At 36.6% G+C, this 20,512-nt stretch overlaps 1 protein-coding gene across 4 annotated transcripts in view; it reads right to left on the reverse strand.

Moving 5' to 3' along the window:
• Positions 1-20,512, reverse strand: part of FBXL2 (F-box and leucine rich repeat protein 2) — a 56,728-nt gene that overhangs the window by 13,533 nt on the left and 22,683 nt on the right. For 2 of the 4 annotated variants that reach the window (XM_054193608.1, XM_054193607.1), the window contains exons 3-9: positions 11,819-11,873; positions 10,237-10,311; positions 6,669-6,763; positions 3,449-3,517; positions 3,267-3,362; positions 2,833-2,959; positions 2,563-2,637 (exon numbers count right to left, since the gene is read on the reverse strand). In XM_054193608.1, the coding sequence (XP_054049583.1) occupies positions 2,563-2,637; positions 2,833-2,959; positions 3,267-3,362; positions 3,449-3,517; positions 6,669-6,763; positions 10,237-10,311; positions 11,819-11,873 (592 nt within the window). Of the gene's footprint in view, positions 1-2,562; positions 2,638-2,832; positions 2,960-3,266; positions 3,382-3,448; positions 3,518-6,668; positions 6,764-10,236; positions 10,312-11,818; positions 11,876-20,512 lie in introns of those variants that run through there. The other 2 variants (XM_054193609.1, XM_054193610.1) reach the window with 2 other exon arrangements.

A 20,512-nucleotide genomic window follows, 5' to 3' on the forward strand; every position in this document is an offset into this window, starting at 1 on the left:
AAGTTCAGGAACAATGCAAAAGAGAGCTTAAAGCCTAACAGCAGGAGAGCTAACTGCCTATTTTGCACTGGAGCAGTAGAACCCAAGGGTAAAAATCCTTCACTTCTGGATAATTTCCAAAGCAAGAGTTACAGGTAAACAATTATATATAATCCATTCTTTACTCAAGATAAATATAAAAGCCAGGTTTGCCCTACCCTATGCAGCTGAAAGATTTAATGCAAAACAGGGATTTTCATTTCTCAAAATTGTTTTGTACTAGATATTCTGAAAAAAAGTAACTCTAAATTTGGGATATGAATAAAAAAGTTTCCTCTCTGAAACAGGAACTATAAGAAATAGCCCCAATGCAGCTGCACACAAAATAGCAACAGGAACTAGGTTATTGGGTGTGTGTGCAAACATTATTTTGTTTACAGGTCTTCTATTCCAGAAAAGGTATTCTCTCCTCCTCCCACTCCTAATTCCAAGAATTTAATTTTTCTGCTGAATGACTAATTGTTCATGGTGAAACAGGCTATTTTATTCCCTGGCCTAACATTACTCTTCCAATGTTAACAAAGACTTCTACAGTATTTTGAACTGAAAATACACACTCCTTTTATAAGCCACTCATCTAGGTACTCTAATACTACTATAGCATATTTCTGAGGTTATTAGCACAAACATTACCTTTCACGGATGAAAACAGGATGAGAAACAGCAGTAGCTCAGCACAAAGAGAGATCACCTTATGCCTCCCCCTCCCCCAACCCAGCACTTTTTAATATCAGTGGTTTAAATTTGCAAATCGTTCTGTCAAATAAAAATTATTCCAGACAGAAAACTAGGAGTCTTGTCTTCTTTTCATGGATCCAGAAGGATCTGCATCATCTACAGATAAGAAGATATTTTCTGGAACTGTTTTGTTCCCTTTTAGAGATACTTGTGACACTATTAGTGGGAAAAGGAACTATTTTGGAGGTAAGGACCACATAAATTTTATGCTGCTGCTTGAGACGGACAAAACCCTCATGTTATATGTGAAAATTTTCCATTCTGAAATTGCTTGTGATTTCAATGCCTACATCCCTCTCAGGAAAAAAAAAAGTACCCAAAAAATGCCTGCAAGTCACCCCCAGGGCAGGGGGGCTGGAACTCGATGATCTTTAAGGTCCCTTCCAACCCAAACCCCCATTCTGTGATTCTGTGAAGTCGCCAGTTTCTACGCTGTAAAGATAGTACCTTTCAGATATGCAGTTTCCAGAGTTAAAATCAGTTCATTTCATAGCTGCCTGAGCTGGCCTGGCATTTTACAAGGTCCATAAAACAGAGCCACTAGAATTAAAGTGTGGATCATATAAAGCACAAGGAGACCTGCTGTGTAAAAATCAGTGCTAGCCCTTTGATCATAAAGAGCCTGGCTGCTTCTGGAAGCATGCTTCTGAACCACAGCAAGCAGGACACATCTCCAGTGAAATAAAGCTTTAAAGCACACGTAACTAGGCAGGACACACAGACTAGCAACTCAAAAAATTCAAAGGGAAAAATACTTTCACTCATAAAGGGGTTTTTTTGTTTGTACTTAATATCTACGTGACAACATAGTGGCCAAGGTGAAACTCTGGTATACTTCTATGTCAATGCCCCTTTCAAGCAGGAAAGATCGTAATTGGTTGTCATCAGACCTCTTCAGAGATTTCCACAAAAATAATCAGAAAAGGCCAGCCATCATGTATTTCATTACTCTCAGGTAAAACACAACAGAAAATGAACTTTGGAGGAAGAGGAAAACCACCTTTTATTGCTACCTTCTAGCAATAAAACTGTAGAAAACTTTCCAAAAGTAAAAGAAAATAAAAATCTAGCAGCTTCGTTATCCAAAATTTGCATGTCAGAAATGCTGAAATTCTAATTTATTTCAACATTTTCTAAGGCTTATTTACAGGCAAAAGTGACTTACATTTAAAAACAAAAAGATCTTTTCCATTCCTGAAGTGTCGCATCAGAAACAACAAAATATTAAATATAAAATACAGCAAATCTAATTTTTGTGTACTTGCTAAGTAGAATTAAAAGTACATGAATGATCCCCAGTCATTTCATTACAAATGAATATGTTCTTCCATTACTCTTGAAAAAGCATGTCCTTCTCCTGCTACCTAAGATGTTTCTGAATTGTTTTCAGTTACGATGCCGTTACATTTTACTCTCAATTATGTAGCCCAGAATATGGCTTCTGCTCAATTAGACACCTTAAAATTATGAATAGACCAAAATGTTTGACCTTAACGGATGGGAAAACAAGAACTACATCTGTAAAACTGCATGGTTTAGCACATAAACAGTTCATGAGATTTGAATGAATGCAGTTAGTTTTTACTCTAGAGCTTGCTACAGTTAAAAATAAACCAGCTCTCCAAATCCACACTCAGCTGTAGAAACAGCCAGCTCATTTTAAGACCTTTATTCCACACAAAACTCTGTAAACTTATCTAAGCGTGTAGCAGATAATTCATTATCATTCAGAAAATGTTTTTTTGATTCTTAGAGAAGGTACCTTTTGAAGCTTCAAATACTTACTGTACAGGATTGCAAATTCAGGATTACAAGTTCATGACAATGATTTTGAATGTGTTTCAATGCTTCATCTTCTAACTGTATTTGACGATTAAATCGGACATAGGAAAAGAAACAAGAAATTAAAAGCACAGCAAAGCAGGCCAAAGAATGTACATATCTTGTAATATTGAACAAAAGACTATAACAAAAATGGTATTTTTTAATTCACGGAGATTTCAAAAACCCAAAATAAAATTTTATTCCTAAAGGATCACCCAAGTGGTTATGTACCTGTGTGCAACCTCTAAGAAATAGAGCTTTTAGTCCACTACACCCTTTCACCAGTGCTTCAATACCATCCTTCGTAATCTGATCACACCAGGAAAGATTCAAATGTTCCAGATTTCTGCAACCCTCACTGGGAGAATTAAAAAAATACATAAAGTTAAATCCAGCCTTCAAATAGTCATAACAGTGGGAAACCCAAATTAAACACACTGTTAGAAATTAATGATAGCCAGTGGACTGTGCCAGGCCCCCACAGAAAAGTCATGAGAAAAGACCACACACAAACATCATAGTCTACACCCAAGAAGTGCTAGATACAGGATATAGTCAGTGCTGATACACAGTATTAAGGTTCAGCACTGATTTTTTTAACTTTATTAAATGTTGAACAACTCTTTAAATGCTTTTCTTTAACACAAAACACTGAATCTTCTTACCTTAAGCCTTTCAAAGAGCTGTTTGTGATGGCTACACAAGATGTCAGATCCAGATGTTTCAGTTTGGAACAGAATCTGCTAAGACTGTAACACGTGCTGCAAAACAGCAGACACACTAAAAATACCTTCAGCTACTTCTTTTTCCAAATTTCTCCATCAAACAAAAAACCCCTTTGACTTACCTGTCAGTGATTTTTGTGCACCCATTCAGATTTAAGTGTTCGATGTTTCTACAGTTCTGTGCGAAGGTCCTAAAACAGCAACAAAAAGCTGGAGAATTAATATAGTGTCACAAGTTGTAATACAGTCACTAGAGTGCGCTCTGTCCCCTACCTCTTTCCATCTCAGTCAAAAAGCTTAATCTTCAAGCCACAGAGTAATTACAAAGTACATCTCAAATACATCTGTCTCAGTGATTGCTTTTTCCTTTTGCTATTGCAAGTTTCTGTCTTGGGTAACTCCTGAAACCAAGTGTTATTCCCCTCTCAAAAACCACTTGAGCAAGGCGTTTATTTCTGTCATATATAAGCCAGAACTGACTTGCTTCAAATGCCTTAACGAAAAACATTAAGGGCATAAACAGAAAGGTTTAAATATCACATCAGTTAAATATTAAGCTGGTGGGGAGAGTTTTTGCACATCTCATTACTGAAGCCTTTGTAGGTCTCACTCAGGAGCTCGCTCCTACATCAAATGAAAAGGAACATACCCTGCGCAATACAGGAGTGGGACCTAAGCCTATCAGACTACCAGTGGAAAGCCCTGAGGTTTACAAATTAGTTATTTCTGATTTTAAAAATTAAAACGCATCTGTGTGCAGTACTGGGTATGAACTCTAAGGATGATTGGAGCTATTTTACTGCTAAAAGGCTGTATGTATCATCACACTAATTACCCAGAAGGAATACATAAACTTTCTTTTCATCTCTGCAGAGTAATATTTACAGCTGCACTGCATTTCAGAACACTGTTTTTATGCCCATGTTTCCTCCAACTGCATGGATTTTATTGGCAGGGGTGGAGGAAACACACAAAAACAGTTTTGTCTGGAGGCTTGCCGTGGTTAACATATCCGACTACACACTCAGCTGGTAACAACTTCCTGGCTCTCCAGTGTGGATTGAAAACAATGGAAAAAAACCCAGCAAGCAGTTATACTGGTGAGAGTTTCCACTTGAATTCTCAAAACAGCTATTCCAAAATTCATGTACTGGAGGGGAGATTTACAATCGAGACACTCTTCAAATCACTTGGAAAGACGCTACACTCTGGGATAATTTACAGGAACAGCAAACTTTGCCTCTGAGATTCAAGCGTGGGGCATGTCCTGACAGAGCTGCCACAAACATTTAGTACTTACATAGCCAATACCTACTTCGATAACTGGCTATTTTTAAACAAAAGTTGATGTAGAAGAAGGATAAATAAAGAAATTAATATCACCCACAAAACCAATGGATCCGGAAACAACTCAACACAAAAAGCCTGATAGGAAAAGTTGCTTTCAGAACAAGTATCTGAAAATTAATGGCACCTTTCTCATGCTAATGTTTTTAAAGTCTTAAAGCTTATGCATTTATCATTCATTTGGTAATGTCAATTTAACCTGCTTGTATTTCAGAGGTGAATCATCTTCTTTCATAAAGCGTCTTAGATACCACCCTTTGCACCAGTTAGTTGTTACCAATGCATGTGTGCACACCAGTAACACACTGGTAGCCGGTCTCAGCTAAGCCTGTCCTACTACCTGCCACCATGACTGGCTGTATCATCCCTACAACGTACACACGTGCTATGCACTGAACTGCTCTATACTTATTCTAAGTATCTGTTTACTAAATATATCATTATTTGAAAATACCCCATCCCCAGCCCTTCCCCTCTTCTCACATGCCACTAATACCTGAACTCACTTAGGATTCTTGGTCCTAGTCACAGCCCTCACTGCAGTCCCCTAGCCTTAGTGATGTGAAAAGCACAGCTGGGAGCCTAAACCAAATGTGAAAATGGAGTTACCGGGAGGAAAAAGGTTACCTACTGTTCTGACTCTTTCTTCCTACGCCCTTCTTATTACATCCCCCACTACCTCCTTCCCCATGGTAGCTGCTGCCTCTCTTGGAGCCTGCCTTCCCCCTCCCCTCCACTTCTGCTTTTGCCTTCCCTGCTGAGGACACGGGGATCGTCTGCATGAACACTCTGGGAATTTGGGGGAGCACTGCAGAAAGTTAACTCTGGTTGGGGCTACCTCTTTTTTTGACAGCAGTTGCCAGTAATTTGGGAGATGGCAATAATATGGACTTTCCCCTGAGAAGGCAAGACTGCCTGAAGGTGGCGACACACGAGGTAGCAGTTAGGGAGATGTCCTATAGGCAAGGAAAGCTCTCGGGAGATTTTCAGGTCTGAAGCCCATTTGGATTACTAAAGCAATCTATTGCTTAACTAGTTGCTGGATGAATTTACTCTAGAGACAAAAATCAGTGAATTAGTCTTATAAATTTTAGAAAGAGTTAAAGGTCCCAAGACACTAACTTAATGCCCAGTGCTTAAGAAAAATCTTTGTGCTTCTATTTTCCACCTAAGAATGGCCACACTATGTCAGCCTGAACACCATGCGGCCCAGTCTCCTGTGGCAGCAGAGGAAAGCATAACAACTGCAAAAAGCCATATCCCAAGGCTTCCTCCAAATATTCTTTCAGCCCTGAAGTGCTTGTGGCTGAGGGACCCTTCAGCTGGAGGTTTAAATACTCAGTGAAATATCCACAGAGGAATCTAGCTAAACAGTTTGCATCTAGAAAAAGCTTACCTGGATTCAAACTGTTTTTTGGGAACAAATTGCACAGTTCAGTTTATATATTGTGTAAAGGGCCACCTTCTCTGGTTAGAGACTCCTGAGATGTTCCTGTTGCCTGATTGTTCTTATAATACAGCAAGAAGAGAATCTCAGGCCTTTCCCAATTTTGTAGGCATCCAACCACATCAGTCTTTACTCTTCCTCCCATTGCTAAGGGTTACCTCTTGTCCAAACTAGAAGACAAGCTATGAACCGACTGACTACTAATCCTGATGAAACTGTAGCTGTAGGATGCCAGAGTAAAATAAAAGTCTGAAAACATTTTAAATGCTTGAAAATGGAGATATAGCAAGATAATACTAATAAAAGAAAAAGACATATTTCTGAAAAGCACAGTTCTCATTTCTTCGTTCGTTTCCAGAAAATAACAGTAGCTATACTTTGATCTCAAACTGATGTCTCATTTAGTCATTATTAAGGTACTTAGTACTTACTTAAGTATCCCATTTTGATCATTAGACAGTACTTAGAATCCAAAAAAATATAACAATAATTGCTTTTGGTCTGGACATTAGGAAATAAGTGATGTCTCAATCTAGGACTTTACTTACTTTAAAGAGGAGTCTCCAACACCAAGACATCCTCTCAGACTAAGTTGTCTCAGGAACCCACCACACCTTTTCGATATATTTTCCACAACACGACCCTTAAACCAGATAAAAGGAAGATTTTGTTGAGTTTTATTCTGACATAACATTCTAACAAAATTTAAAATGCCAGGAGTGAAGACCAGCCCCAGCTATACTCCAACAGAACTACACCTCTTTGAATTTCTTTTCCTACTTCAAGAAAAAAAGTTACCTGTTGAGAATCTCCACTCGAAGCCCTAGTCAACTCAAGCTTTAGTTCTCTCTCCCTTTTTTTAGTCTATTACACATGACTCAATGTTTTGTCTCAGCAAAACCTACCCATTAAGACTGCTAAAATGACCTTCAAGTTCTGTCAGATGTGCAGGGAACCTGAAGAACTGTCCCAGAGGTGGAATGGGAAGCATGCCCATTCTTCAAGGATGACAGTTACCACTACAACACGTTAAGTTTAAATTGTCCATAAAGATGTGCTTCAGCTAGTTTGTCACTCTGAACTACAGCCTCTGTTAAGTCCTGTTCTACAGTCCCTGCTGTAAGGATTTACCTCTGCAACTGAAGGGGCTTGCAGACCTTGGCAGGAGCAGCCACTTTATTTGCCTCCAGAAGATTTGCAGGAGATCACCTGCCAGTCTTTAGAGTCATATATATTTGGGCGTCTCTTCCTAACACTTGGGAATTCCAAAGGACTTCTCACGCTGTGGAGTTTACAGACTTTATATCTCATTATTTAACAAAAGCTGAAGCACAATTTATAAACAAAACTTCCTACTTAGCCCCAAATTTTCAACAAAATGCTTTTTATTTACATCCTGAAAGTGCCTTTTGCTGTACATCAGAAGTAAGCAGAATGGCAATGGCATGGTACTTCTACTATTCAATCTGAAAGTAGCATTATGGACAAACGTTATTTAAACAACTTTGGGTTCTTTTTCTGGGTAGGAAAAACAAGATAAGATAGCAGAAAGCAGGTGGCCACTGCAAAAACTGACCAGAGATCACATTGTGTCTAATTTTATGGAGGTAAGGTAAAAATATTCAACGCTGATTATTAAACAAACAGGACTAATACCTAACAACCCCTTTTATTTTCTTCCCCCTCTCTCTTTTTTAAAGAAGGAGTACTTATAAAATTACAGGTCAGAGGATTTTTTTTGTTTGTTTTCCTCTCTGTAACAATTTTGCTGAAACAGTAAAATGTTTCTTACATTTGTTATTCACCTCTACTACCAAAGTCCTGGCTAGCACTATGTGAAAATATTTTCTTACCAGAGCTTGTTTCGTAGTCCATAAGTGACATTATCTTATCTCTCAGAAGTATTTACACCAAAACAAACAAACTTAAAATCATTATGCAAACAAAATTAAGTACTTTTTAAAGTGTTCCAATTAGTCAGAATTATTTCTCAGAGAGGCCAAATACCTTTCTTATAAAGTCCTCAGTGAATAATATATAATGCAAGTTCAATCTACATTGCAGAAAAAAGCCAAACCCTAATGCATTATTCAAAGATAACAGAAACAAATAATGAGATAAGTTTTCCCAAACCCATGTATTTCTTTAAGCATGTAAAAAAACCCCAACAGGCAGCATATTCAAAAAGACAACTTAAGTGTATTCAAATGTGTTTCGCTGTGTGAATAATTCAATGTCACTCAAAAAACTAGTTCTTCAAATTACCTCATCTTACATTTGGTTCCACATACCAAGAAAGTCTAAGGCACATTTAACTTCAAGAAGATCTTCACAAATCTTTGTGACAAAAACGTAACATTTTTCCTTTACAGTTCCTCACTTTATTCTCCACGACATGGGGTCTTAAATATGGAAAATTTCACTACAAAACTTAATCTTTCATTATTTGATAGTCTCAGATCAAGTACTGCTTGATGCTATGTGAAACATCACCAAACAGTACAACGTCCAACTGAGCAAAAAGTTGCCAAATACAATTAGCAGCTTGTACCTGTCCTAAACGTATAGGCAAAAAAAAAAAAATAAAAATAATAAAAAAATTACTAAAACAGCTGAAGAAAAAACAGACTTCTTAAACACAAGAGTGTATCTTGTTCAAAACTGCTTTATATAATAATTTCTGGTTTAACATATTCTTATGAATAAATTTAGGGGGTTTATATTACAAATGTACTTAAATATAATATACTAAAGTAACTGAATTGCTCCAAACCACAATAGCTTCTTATAGCAAAAGTGGATCATAATTTAATTTCATTCCTTCTCCTGAATCCCATGCTACAAACATAGCATCTTAAAGGGCAACATCACTACGTACAATGGAAGAGAAGCATATCGAAAACATAAAAATCCAATACTGCGTTTCTAAATAGCAGTAAGGTTTCAGACACAGAAAAGGCTAACCAACAGAAGGACCACAGACACATGGGGTTTTCTTTGTTATTTCTTAGAAAATGAGAAACACAAGCTTTTTTAAAGGCAACTGAAAAGATTACATTAAAGCTCCAAGTCTTCTTAGACACACTTAAATAGAGGCAGATGCCAAAATCTTTCTCCTACCTCTGTAAGATCCTCATGTTTAACATCAGTATAGCAGAGGAGTTGGCAATAAAATTTTAAAAGAGCGGTGAAAAAAAATTTACCCTATATATTACTGTAAAGCTTCAGGAACAGTTTGAACCACAGTTAGCAAAATATACCAAATGAAATCCATCTGGATTTTATTCATGCAACTAAGCAGCTAAAACATAAAATCCAGAAGCAAATTCATTACTGTATTCTAAATGTAATTTGTACCATCAAACAACAAATAATAAACCAGTTCAGATTCAATTAAGGAATTGTATTTCCCCGTGGATTTTTGTCTTAATTTTCAGATGTCATATTTTATTTTGTTATGCACATCTATGATATCATTATTGCAGACATGTTTTTCTTACGGAAGACAAGCCTGCCCTAATCCCTTCATTATATGCTGAAAAAGACTTTAATCCACATGTACCTGCATTTCAGGCAAGTTTCAAACCATATAAAACAAATGTTCAGAAAAAGGTAATCAGATACACATCAAATCAAATCTAGGCAAGTCAGCAGTAAGAAAAGTTGTTCAGCATTTTATTGTTTCCATCTCCAAGTTCCATAGCCAAGCGTCCAGAGAGCTTTCAGCACTAGATGGCACCCTCACAGAGAGACTCGGGACCAGCAACAAAATTATCCCCTAGATCATGGAAGTGATTTGGGGGATCTCACTCGGTCCAGAGGCACCATTTGTACCTTTACTTTCTGGAAACGAGCAGCTTTGAACTTCTAGAGACCTGAATGTACATGGATATACGCAAATTATCTGATACATAGCTGGCAATCAACATTGAAATATTCATCCAGTGTAAAAAACGGCAAATTCAGAGTTCTTATTCCATTTGGTCCTTCACAGTATTATTATCTTGAACTTTAGCCTTTAAAACATGTGAACGTGAGTACAGTCTATGGGATATTCAAAATGAGCTATGCTCTTGAACATCACCATAGGAATGAAAAAAACCCAAAGATACTAACCTCTATATCCGTTTGAAAGTTAAAGAGGTCTATCCTTTGCCAATTGCTTCCATCCAGAGCTAAAACATTCCATGCCTACAGAAAACAAATACAGTTTGTTTATTACCTCCATTGCCTGCTCCCTTCATTTGCCTCTCACCAATTCAAAGATAACAAACTCAAATATAAAAAAGTACCATTTCTGGTAGCGTTTTTCAAAAAGAAATATAGTCGTAGATATTAGTAGTCATACAATATCAACTAGTTAAAAACATAGAATTTGTGGAAATGAATCTCCAATCTCCTAAACGGATTACCCTTCAAAGGATAACTTATGCCCATAAAACATGCAGGAAAGCAAGAAATTAAAATGTAAAGAACATAAATGGACAAATTTATCCCTCCATTTTTAAAAAAAGCTTTTGTAAGTTTGTCTAGTAAGTTACTTTTGCTAGATCTATATAGAGAAAAGTAACTGCAGATGAGATTCTTTCCAACAAAACCACAGTTCCTCAACCTCACTAGTTACTATTCTGAGCGGAACAGAAACCTTTCAGAAAACTGCTGACTTTCCACTGTTAGAATCAGGCCTTTCCTTTACACGTGCTAAGTTACATGTATGTGTCTGAGAGTTTGGTCCTTCACTGTCGAAGCAACAGTTGTGCAAAGTAAAACAAAATAAAAAAGCCAGAGAAACACAAATATAGTCAGAAAAACAGGAAAAAAAAAAGAATACTGCGTCCAACTGACAGGCATTTCTAAGAGAAAAACACAACTTATTCAATCACCTTGGTTTTTTTCCACTGTATTCTAGGCTTTTGATGAAGGTTCCAAGAAAATCTGGTATTAGTTCACAAAACTTACTGAAGTTGAAGGCCAGAGTGATAAGGGTGTAGGAATGAAATTGCTACAGGCTTAATTATACATTAAATCAACAAACAAAAAAATCCAATGTGAAAAAACCACACCAAAACCCAATCATCATTAAAAGAAGGAAGAAAAGCACGAAATAAAAGAGTTCATTCATTTTGTATCAGAATACATTTCATTGTACACACCTGATGTAGGAACAGAGTATTTTCATTTTAATTCAAGAAAAAAAATAAATCAAGATGAGCTAAACATAAAAGCTTACTAAGCGTGCTTTCTCTATTCTTCTGTGTGCCTTTTTCCCCTACTAGTAGTCCATCTACTTAACACCTTTTGTACTTGGCAAGCAAACGATGGATATACTTCTTAGACACATGGTGTACATTAACCGAACTACATGGAATTTTAAGCAGAAAATGCGTCTGAAAAATAGTGTTATACAGCCACATGTTTTATAAAAAGCAAATGCCATTATGCCAAACTGGGCTTAATCCTTTCTCCAGATATAAGGCTTTCCTGTAGCCTTCACACAGAAGTTCAGTACATAGCAAGTAATTCCACATCTGAATGTAAAACTGCACCCACTGTTTATTTGTTTTAATAAATAAAGAGGCTGAGAGAACAATTTGATTTTTTTTGACAGTAAGCAGATTGCCCTAAAGCCCATGATTTGCAAGTAGTTAAGAAAATAGCTTCCCAAAGAGCAACAAAAAACCCCAACGGAAATACATACCTTGGAAACTTGTGCACATCGACACAAAGTAACTATGTCCAAGAAAGAAAATATTCTAGGAAGAAAGGAAAAGAATAACAATTAAAATGTTTTATTATAAATTCAGACTGATATATGGATTCACAGTTCTTTCTGTGGAAAGACACCAGTTACACAAGAGACAAGTTAAATGCAATTATGTTTTACCAAATTATTTTACTTATTGAGACTTAATGAATAATATTATTGCTATCATCTAAAGACAGTCAACACCAACATATTAGAGTCAGCAGGTGCTTCTTCTGAAAATCTATTTTCTGTTTCCTCCTCCTTACTACCCAAACACATATGAATGATAACACATTCATTCTTCTTCTATTTAATTCAGTGAACTAGCTTACATACCTTTAATTGTGCTACAACTGAAGAAATAACTTACAAAAATCGGGTGAAGATTTCAGAGGCTGACGAAGAGTAAGAGATGGAAAACAATATATAGCTAAATCCAAGTTCAAGAATCTAAGTACTAACACAAGGAACAGTGACACAACTTTCTAGAGGGGTTTCATAGTGATTACCAAGCCTAACGCTGTCAGTATCTTTTTTTTATTTACTCTACAAGAAACAACTACAATTCAAAATTTACCATTGCTATTCTGATCATGGAACCAATTCCTCAAGGTTGCCAACTCTTAATAGTTTCCTGAAACAAATTTTTCACTGTCAAAATGAATCTTGCTAAACACCACATCCAAACAACAATGAAACTGGTTCAAAGGCTGTTCTCAGCAACAAAACAAAAAATTAAAAAAAAAAATCATTACCTTAAGCATAAAATACAGATCCTATTCCAAAATCATTTTCTATTACAGAGAATGAAAGACATGAAATACATGAAAGAGGTCACTGTAATTCACTTATAAACTGTTACCTGCTCACCAATGAACTTTTTCAGTCATCAAAACACTGAACAGTAATAATAACAATTTCATCTTACAGTGAGATGTTAACACTGAGAAGAAAACACAACTGGTAAGAGAGCCCGAATTTAATCATGTAAAATTATGATTACTATTTTCCAAGTGGAAAGTGGAGCTAGAGCTCAAAATGGATGCCTACATCTTAAGGGTTATGATTTTTAGCTGGTAAGAGTGAAAAAATGTAATGGAACTTAATGGAAGTACTTCTTAAACATACAGCCTTCTGGATCTTTATAATGACCGCTACAGATATTAGTTTTCCAATATTTCATTAACACATGAAAACACTTTCTCTTTTTCACCATATAGTAATATATTTTCTCAAAAAACTATTAGCCATGCAAAGAGGAGGACAGACATTCTCAGAGGCTATGAAACAATTCATGAAACCCTGTAATAACACTTATTTTGATAGCATCTATTTTGTCATTTGAACATCCATTCTGAGGTTTGCCTACTTCAAGAAACTTAGCAGCATTTCATACACAAAGTACACACTTAATGTGCTCAGCAAGACTGGTGGACTGTTCAGATGAGCACTGAAAAAGTTCTCTCTTAAGAGAAGCATTTATACCAATGACCCACCATGAACCCTCTTCTGAAGGCACCTTTTCCCCCCACCACGAGGCAAACGACAGAAGACAAGAGCGCGGAGATTATGCTACAGAGCTGCAAAAGCTTTTTGGCTTGTAGAAGCCTGCTCATAGTAGCGCTGTATGGGTGGAATCAGAGGGTTATCTTAGAGCTACAGAAGCTGAAGCACAAAAGACAGATTTCTACATTACTGGTAACTAAGAAAGGAAGGGTTGTGACAAACCATTTCATGACACAATAGTCTTGCCTAAATGAAGAATGTGACATGCTTTAGAAGTGATGTATCAAGTTCTACTGAAATAAGAAATAACAGAAGGAATTGTAAGATGTTGAAGAAAGGGTATTTATGAGTTGTCTGGCAGTCTGTCTTCATGTTTGATTGTTTATTGATGTTAAGAGATTAATGTTGATGCGTGATTTCTGCTAAAAAAGCAAATTAAAACCAAATGCAGAACAGATGTATTTATTTTTGCTCCATTCTGTATGAAGTGACTTTTGAAAAGGTCAAAAACTAAAAGTGGTCATTCTATGTTAAAAGGAAAAATATTTATGTAAGTGTAAACATTCATAATGAATTTTAGTTTTTAATTTGTGTTCTAAAGAAGGAACTTTCCTGCAAGGCAGCCCAAGCTGTTCCCATCAAAACAGATAACAACATTAGCATGCATTATAAGCCAATAAAATCAGAATGATTATTATTCAATTACATTCTATGATAGGCAAGAGACACCAGTAAATTCTTCTACAATTCCCAAGAGTCATTTTGCCAACTTGCTTGAAAATATTCTTTCCACACTTTCATATTTATTTACCCTCTATAGTACAGTTTTACATGCAAATCACTAACACACACTTGCTTCTCTACTCGCAGTCCTGCAGAACTACTAGCAAATACTTACCGGTCAGGGAAACTAGCCAACAAGACACAAGACACTAAGGTTTAAAGTAATTTAAAGTTTTTAAAAGACTTTAAAGCCTTTAAACGCAACCAACAAACTGAGATGGAGACAGCAACACTGACACTGTCAGTTATCTGTCAGTGTCAGACACTGACATCGTCTGGCACTTCGGGTGAAGGACTATGTCAGCCGGCATTTGTAATTTTCAAAAGTGGAAAAAACTACCAAGTAGGGCAGCTGATGGTTGTATAGCACTTCTGTCCTCTATGACCATAGCTACATAGATGGAAGCTAATGCAGCCAGCAGCAGGATTAATTTCCACTTAAGTCTTTGGCATGGATTAGTACGGGGAAACTGGAAATTAATAGATCCACAGTAAAGTTTAGGATCATCTGTTTTGATTTCCCGTATCCCAGGCTACTAAATTTTCCATAGTTATCCTGTATCGAGCTCAAGAAGGAGAATCTGCTTACCAATAATCGAAGCTCTTCAAGACTTTTCATCCCTAGGCACATACTCCTCTGGACACATGCCTCCTGAGTTTGGCCTTGGAGATCTTTCAATTTTAACAGTATCTGCAGAACACACGAGCTTCATGCCAAAGGCACAAAGGGTTGTTCAAGCTCACAGTTCCTCAGCTCCTTTATGGTAAATTTGTATTTGGCTAAAGCCTAACTTCCAGAGAAGGATCTAGTCTTGATTTGAAAGCCTTCAAGAGATGGAAAATCACCACCTTCTCTGGTAGTTTGTTCCACTGGTTAATCACTCTGTTAAAATCTCTGCCTTCTTTCCAAGGTGAATGTCTGACTTTCAGCTTTATGCTTTTTTTTCTACTTTTCTTCACCAAATTAAAGAGTGCTTTAGCAGTTAGTACTTTCTCCTCATTGAGTTTTAAAGCCACTTATCATGTCATGTTTAATTCTTCTTTTTAACAATCTTTTTACTTTAGTTCTTTAAATCTCATCTTCTCTGCACATTCTTCATTTTACCAATATTTCTTCAAACGTAGACAACAGAAGCGTGTATAGCATTAAAAACTTTATTAATATCAACAAAGCTGTACACAGACATAAAGTATGATTTCACCACTCTCATTTTCAGAGCCATTTCAGGCCACTGTAACAGCCTTTTTGACACAGCATCAGAAAAGAAACTTATAGCATCTTACCTATTTCACACTCACATCTTCTTCCGGGACTACACACTCCAGGCATTACCTCTTTCTGTAACATTCCTTAGTCCTGCTTATCTAGTCATGTAAAATTGATCTGTAAAAATAATCTTGTTTCAACACACCCCAATTTATCATGTTATTTGGACTTCCTTGGGAGAATGCCTTGTCTTCACAACAGTTTACCATTACAGTTCTTTTTGCGTCATCTGAAACTTTTATCTTCAGAAGTAACGATTTCCAAACCATTGAATTAAAAAAAAGAAATAAAATAAATTGGGTATGCTGTTAATTGCTGCAACACTGTTAACTAATCCCAAAACCCTTTAATGTGCACTGATATACTGTAAAGTGCTACTTCTTAAAAGACAATGTTAAATGCCTGAGTAGATATATGTAATTTTGGTTGGTAAAGCAAAGCAATTGTTTAATCTCCAAGAATGATACTGACCAATCACTTACTTTCCACAAAACCACAACAACTGTCAGTTATATTCCTTTTTCTCAATTTTCTATCAAACAAATCTATGGTGAGTTGTTTTTTTTGGTTTTTTTTTGCCACTGCATACTGAATATGAGGCTGAGATTTCTGCTAATCTCTCCCTTGCCTAGATAAAAAGTGTTGCAGTCAGGATTCATATTCTTCCAGTCTTCTGGAATGTTCTTGATACCAAAGACTCACCATAACTCATCATAAGAGGGCCACAGACCTCCTAAGTCACCTTTTTACAGCATTTTCACTGCAATTTATATGGTCCCACCATCTACAAGAAGTAATCGTTTACAATCTCTATCATCTTCCCATCTATTTCCACACATGCTTCATTATTCCCATGTGCTATACACACTGTCCTGTGTCTTTCCAAACACAGAGATGGCTGACTCCTAGTATTTTGTTTCCCTCCCCATGGAGCCATGGAAAGAAACAGCTATTTCTCAAAACCCCAACATTGTACAGTGTGCCACCTACAGAACGAGAAATCAAACTGTGCAAGAGTGAAAATGCTTCTCTCTTGCGTTTGTAAGGCCCTTCCAAATTTGATCCCATAAGGAATAAGCTTTTTCAGGACTGGCAATCACTCATTTTAAGTATTTTGATAAAATACTATATGGATTGATAAAAAGTGGATAACAAAATGCATAAAGTAAGTACCACACACATACTGTGACTTCCTGGAATTTTTTGCCCAAATCCCGAAATCTGGCATGACAGAAATACCTGATAAGTTCTAAAAAGCTTCAGCAATAACTTAAGTTAGGATTTTTTTTAGTAACTGATTTGTCAATGGAATTCTATTACAGAACTTTTATTTTTAATCTCTTTTAAATTTATAGTGGTTTTGCACACAAAGAATGGTGACCCTGTATCAAAATGAAAACCAAAATAACAAGGACAAGATTGCAGATCACCTAGATAATCTGCTAAGAAAATCATTTCAACTTTACCACACCATCCAGTTGTTATAAAACAAGCACATGAGATATTTGTCCTGTCTCCCCCATTTTAGATGATGAACTTCTTAAAGAAGGGGCTTCATTATTGATTTGTACAATTCCTTGCATAGCAAACCTGCCCTCATGAAAGTCTTTTATGTGCTATTAGCATGTAAATGCAATATGGAAGAGTAAAGCCTACACACATGAAAAAGTATCACAGAGAGACAAAGCACAGTTTTCACTGACTTGATGCTCCTCTTTTACCAGGTTTTTCTCAGAATTTTCTGGAAGAATGCCCAAGCATACTCTGTTAACAAGGGACAAGGGAAGAGAGCATCAGCCACTCTCAGTTCACTACTAATCACGTCTGAACACACAGTCGCAAAGTCTCACAACCACCACAGCAGCTGTCTTGTATTTCTCCTAAAACATCTTATTCGATAAATACAAAACATTATTACAATTCTTTATATGTGGAAGGTTTCCCTTCTTCCTTCATCCCCCAATTTACTAAACACCCTACTGAGGTGTGAGGCATCTCACTGATAACTCTAGTCCAGCAGTATGTACAAACACTACAATAAAAATATTCAGGCCAGAAAACACACAGATAAACTGAGTAATTCGTAACCATAATCCGTAAAACTAGAATTTTGCATGCATAAATTTTTATCTATATCATTAACGTAACAATGCTAGTATTGGCGTACTTCCAAACTTCACCAAATTTGCAGGTAGGAACCTGCTCCATTGGTAAATTCCGGTAATATCCCATTCAATAAAACCACATACTAATACTTGTCTTGGAAATGTAAATGGTGAGGAATATTAAAAGCTTAACAAGTCTGCCTATTTTCTATTTAAAAAAAAAATAAAAATGTATCTTTTAGCTCACTTCTGTCAGGCTTGTTTTCAGCCTTTTGCGACATGCTACTGACCAACACCAATTTCTACATGAAGCACACATCCACTGACTCATCTAACAGGTGAATTATGACCTTCCAGGTCAATTATTAAAACAAATCCCTTTTTACTAGTGATGTGCTGCTTTGTGAAGTAAAGCACTTGAACTAGAAACTCTGTGAGACACTCCAAAACTTTTCTGTAACTGTTATCCCTTCAATTTCCACTTTTAAACTACTCGGGCTAAGATGCCTTGCTCCGCAGATCCACATAGCAAGTCTTTCAATAACAAACGTGGCACCAAAAACCTTTCTTTACAAGCCAAACCTCCTTCTGTTTTGCCATGATGCTTATTGCTACACAATCCTTACATAAGTATTAGCAATTGTAAAAGAACAGGCTGTGTACAGGATGCCTAACATCTATTTTCAGTTAAAAGAGAAGTCAGCTTTTTCTACAAATAATCAACTCTGTTGGATTCGTTTTGTAGTTACAAGACAGCATCTAACTTTTTATGGCCTATACATTACTTGCAAGACAAGTGGATCATATCACTCCTTAAAAAAAAAATCAATTTTACGTATTTGTAGTATGACCACATGTAATACAACAACGCATTTTCAGTACCTAATCTTCTTATTATCTGAAACAAAATGCACAATGATAAACTCAAGAAGGGCCTGTTCTGTTCAATTTACCGTCAAACATACAGAACACAGAAAGTACATTACATGGTAATTTCTTTTGCAGCGTCAATTATGTAGCTAACAGATACAATTACATTGTGAAATCATAGAGTAACTGTAGTCTGAAAATGAAATCCAGAAGATAGTACATGAATGCATCGCTCTTGCATCTTTGATTTATATTTACTCAGATATTATGGATGTGTAATACAACTTAAAAGGTCATTTTTTGTAACCTTGCAGAAGTCGAGTTAAAGAACCGAACATAACACTTACATACAGTAAGCAAGAAAAGTTCAGCCCATTAAACAGATTTTATCTAATGTTTCACAAAAGGTCAGATATACGCTAGATTCAGTTTCAGCATCCTTGCTTAGCTCTGTTTTGCTCAAAATAGCTGGTGACCTAACAATTTTGAGCAATCGCCTTATTGCATTACATTGGTTATCCTTATTCATATAATAGCAAGACATAAGAATCTTAAGCAGAAAAACTGTAACAACTGTTATTAGAAAATAATCTTAATATTTAACATAATTAAGTCTAATAATACTGGTTCAGAATCTCACTGCAGTGCTTCCAAAAGGGAAGCTGAAGTAGAAAGCTTCAGAATCCTTCTTTACTATGACTTTTCTGTCTCTTTTTTCTTTTTCCTTTTTTTTTTTTTTTTTTTCAAATAAGAATCATCCTTCTCCTTTCCTAAGGCAGTATTCATTACAGAACAAATACTATCTTTCAAACAAAAGGATGAGACAAGTCATGTGCTTTACCTAGAAATGAAGTGGTAAGAAGCTAAGAGGACTCCCAACACCCCCACACCCACCCTTCGTGCACATCAACATCTCCACACCTCCTTCATGCCTTCCTAAAATTGGAATATTTGTAGAGGGGGATGATCCAGATTTCTCACTTTAAAAGCCCCCTGGATTGTCCCATTTAATCCCTTCTTCTAAGTGCTGCATAAACTGCCTGCATGTTGCACCTCATATGCCTCCCTAGCTTCAATAACAGGGTTTTTTTTAATCAAAGTTTTAACCATAGATGCTCTTATCTAGAGCACAGGCTTGTTTTTTGTTTTTGTTTTTGTTTTTGGAGGGGGGGGGGGGGCAGTGAGAGGCATCAACCAGTAGACAGAATTCTGTAAAGAAAAATGGGGCTCAGCTGAAGACTTCTGATTTACAGAAAAGCATCTGATAAATGAGAAAGGAACTACTATTTATTTATGGGTAGACAGGAATCCACAAAAGGAGAGACAGCCTGGGGAGGATACCTCATGCATCCGTACAGGCTGGGGGCTGCCTGACTCAAAAGCAGCTTTGCAGAAAAGGACTTGGGGGTTCTGGTGAGCACCACTTTGAACATGCCTCAAAAGAGAATGTTTTTTTTGGGGGGGTGGGGGTGCAGATCTTATTAGTGTGTATAAATATCTGACAGGAGGGAGTAAAGATGAGGGTCTTTCCTCATTAAAGCCCAGTGACAGAAAAGCAGCAATGGACACAAACAGAAATATGAGAAATTTTTTTAACTATACTCTTTTTAACTATAAATTTTATGAAGTGATTTTATGAAGTACAAATTTGACAACTATAACACGTTACTAAATAAAAGCAGTTAGCCTAATGATTAGTTCAGACTGGCTTAAATTGCAGTGCACAGTCCCAATCCAACCTGCTGTCCATTCCAAATATCCTACAGTCTGTTTTTTCCCTGTGAGTGAAGGGATTATGATTTGACTGTTTGGGCACCAAACAGTCAAAAATCAACTATACCCACCGCGCACACTAGTGCCTAGGTAGAGATGTGGAAAAATAACATGATGTGCTGGTGGTATGCAGCCTAGGGATGCTCCATAAACCATGATCGCCACAGCCATAAAGGTTATGGGAACTTTGGTTAATTACTGGACTAGAATTTGGTAGACTAGATCCAACCTGTAGCTCTGCTGCTCGCCTGGAGGATGACCTTGAACAAAAGACTTCTCTTCCTGATGCCTGTGCCTGCATCCGAAAGACACAGAAGCTCACCTCTTCTGTGAATATTTCAA

The sequence above is a fragment of the Rissa tridactyla genome, chromosome 2 (genome assembly GCF_028500815.1).
Source record: "Rissa tridactyla isolate bRisTri1 chromosome 2, bRisTri1.patW.cur.20221130, whole genome shotgun sequence".
Lineage (NCBI taxonomy): Eukaryota > Metazoa > Chordata > Aves > Charadriiformes > Laridae > Rissa > Rissa tridactyla.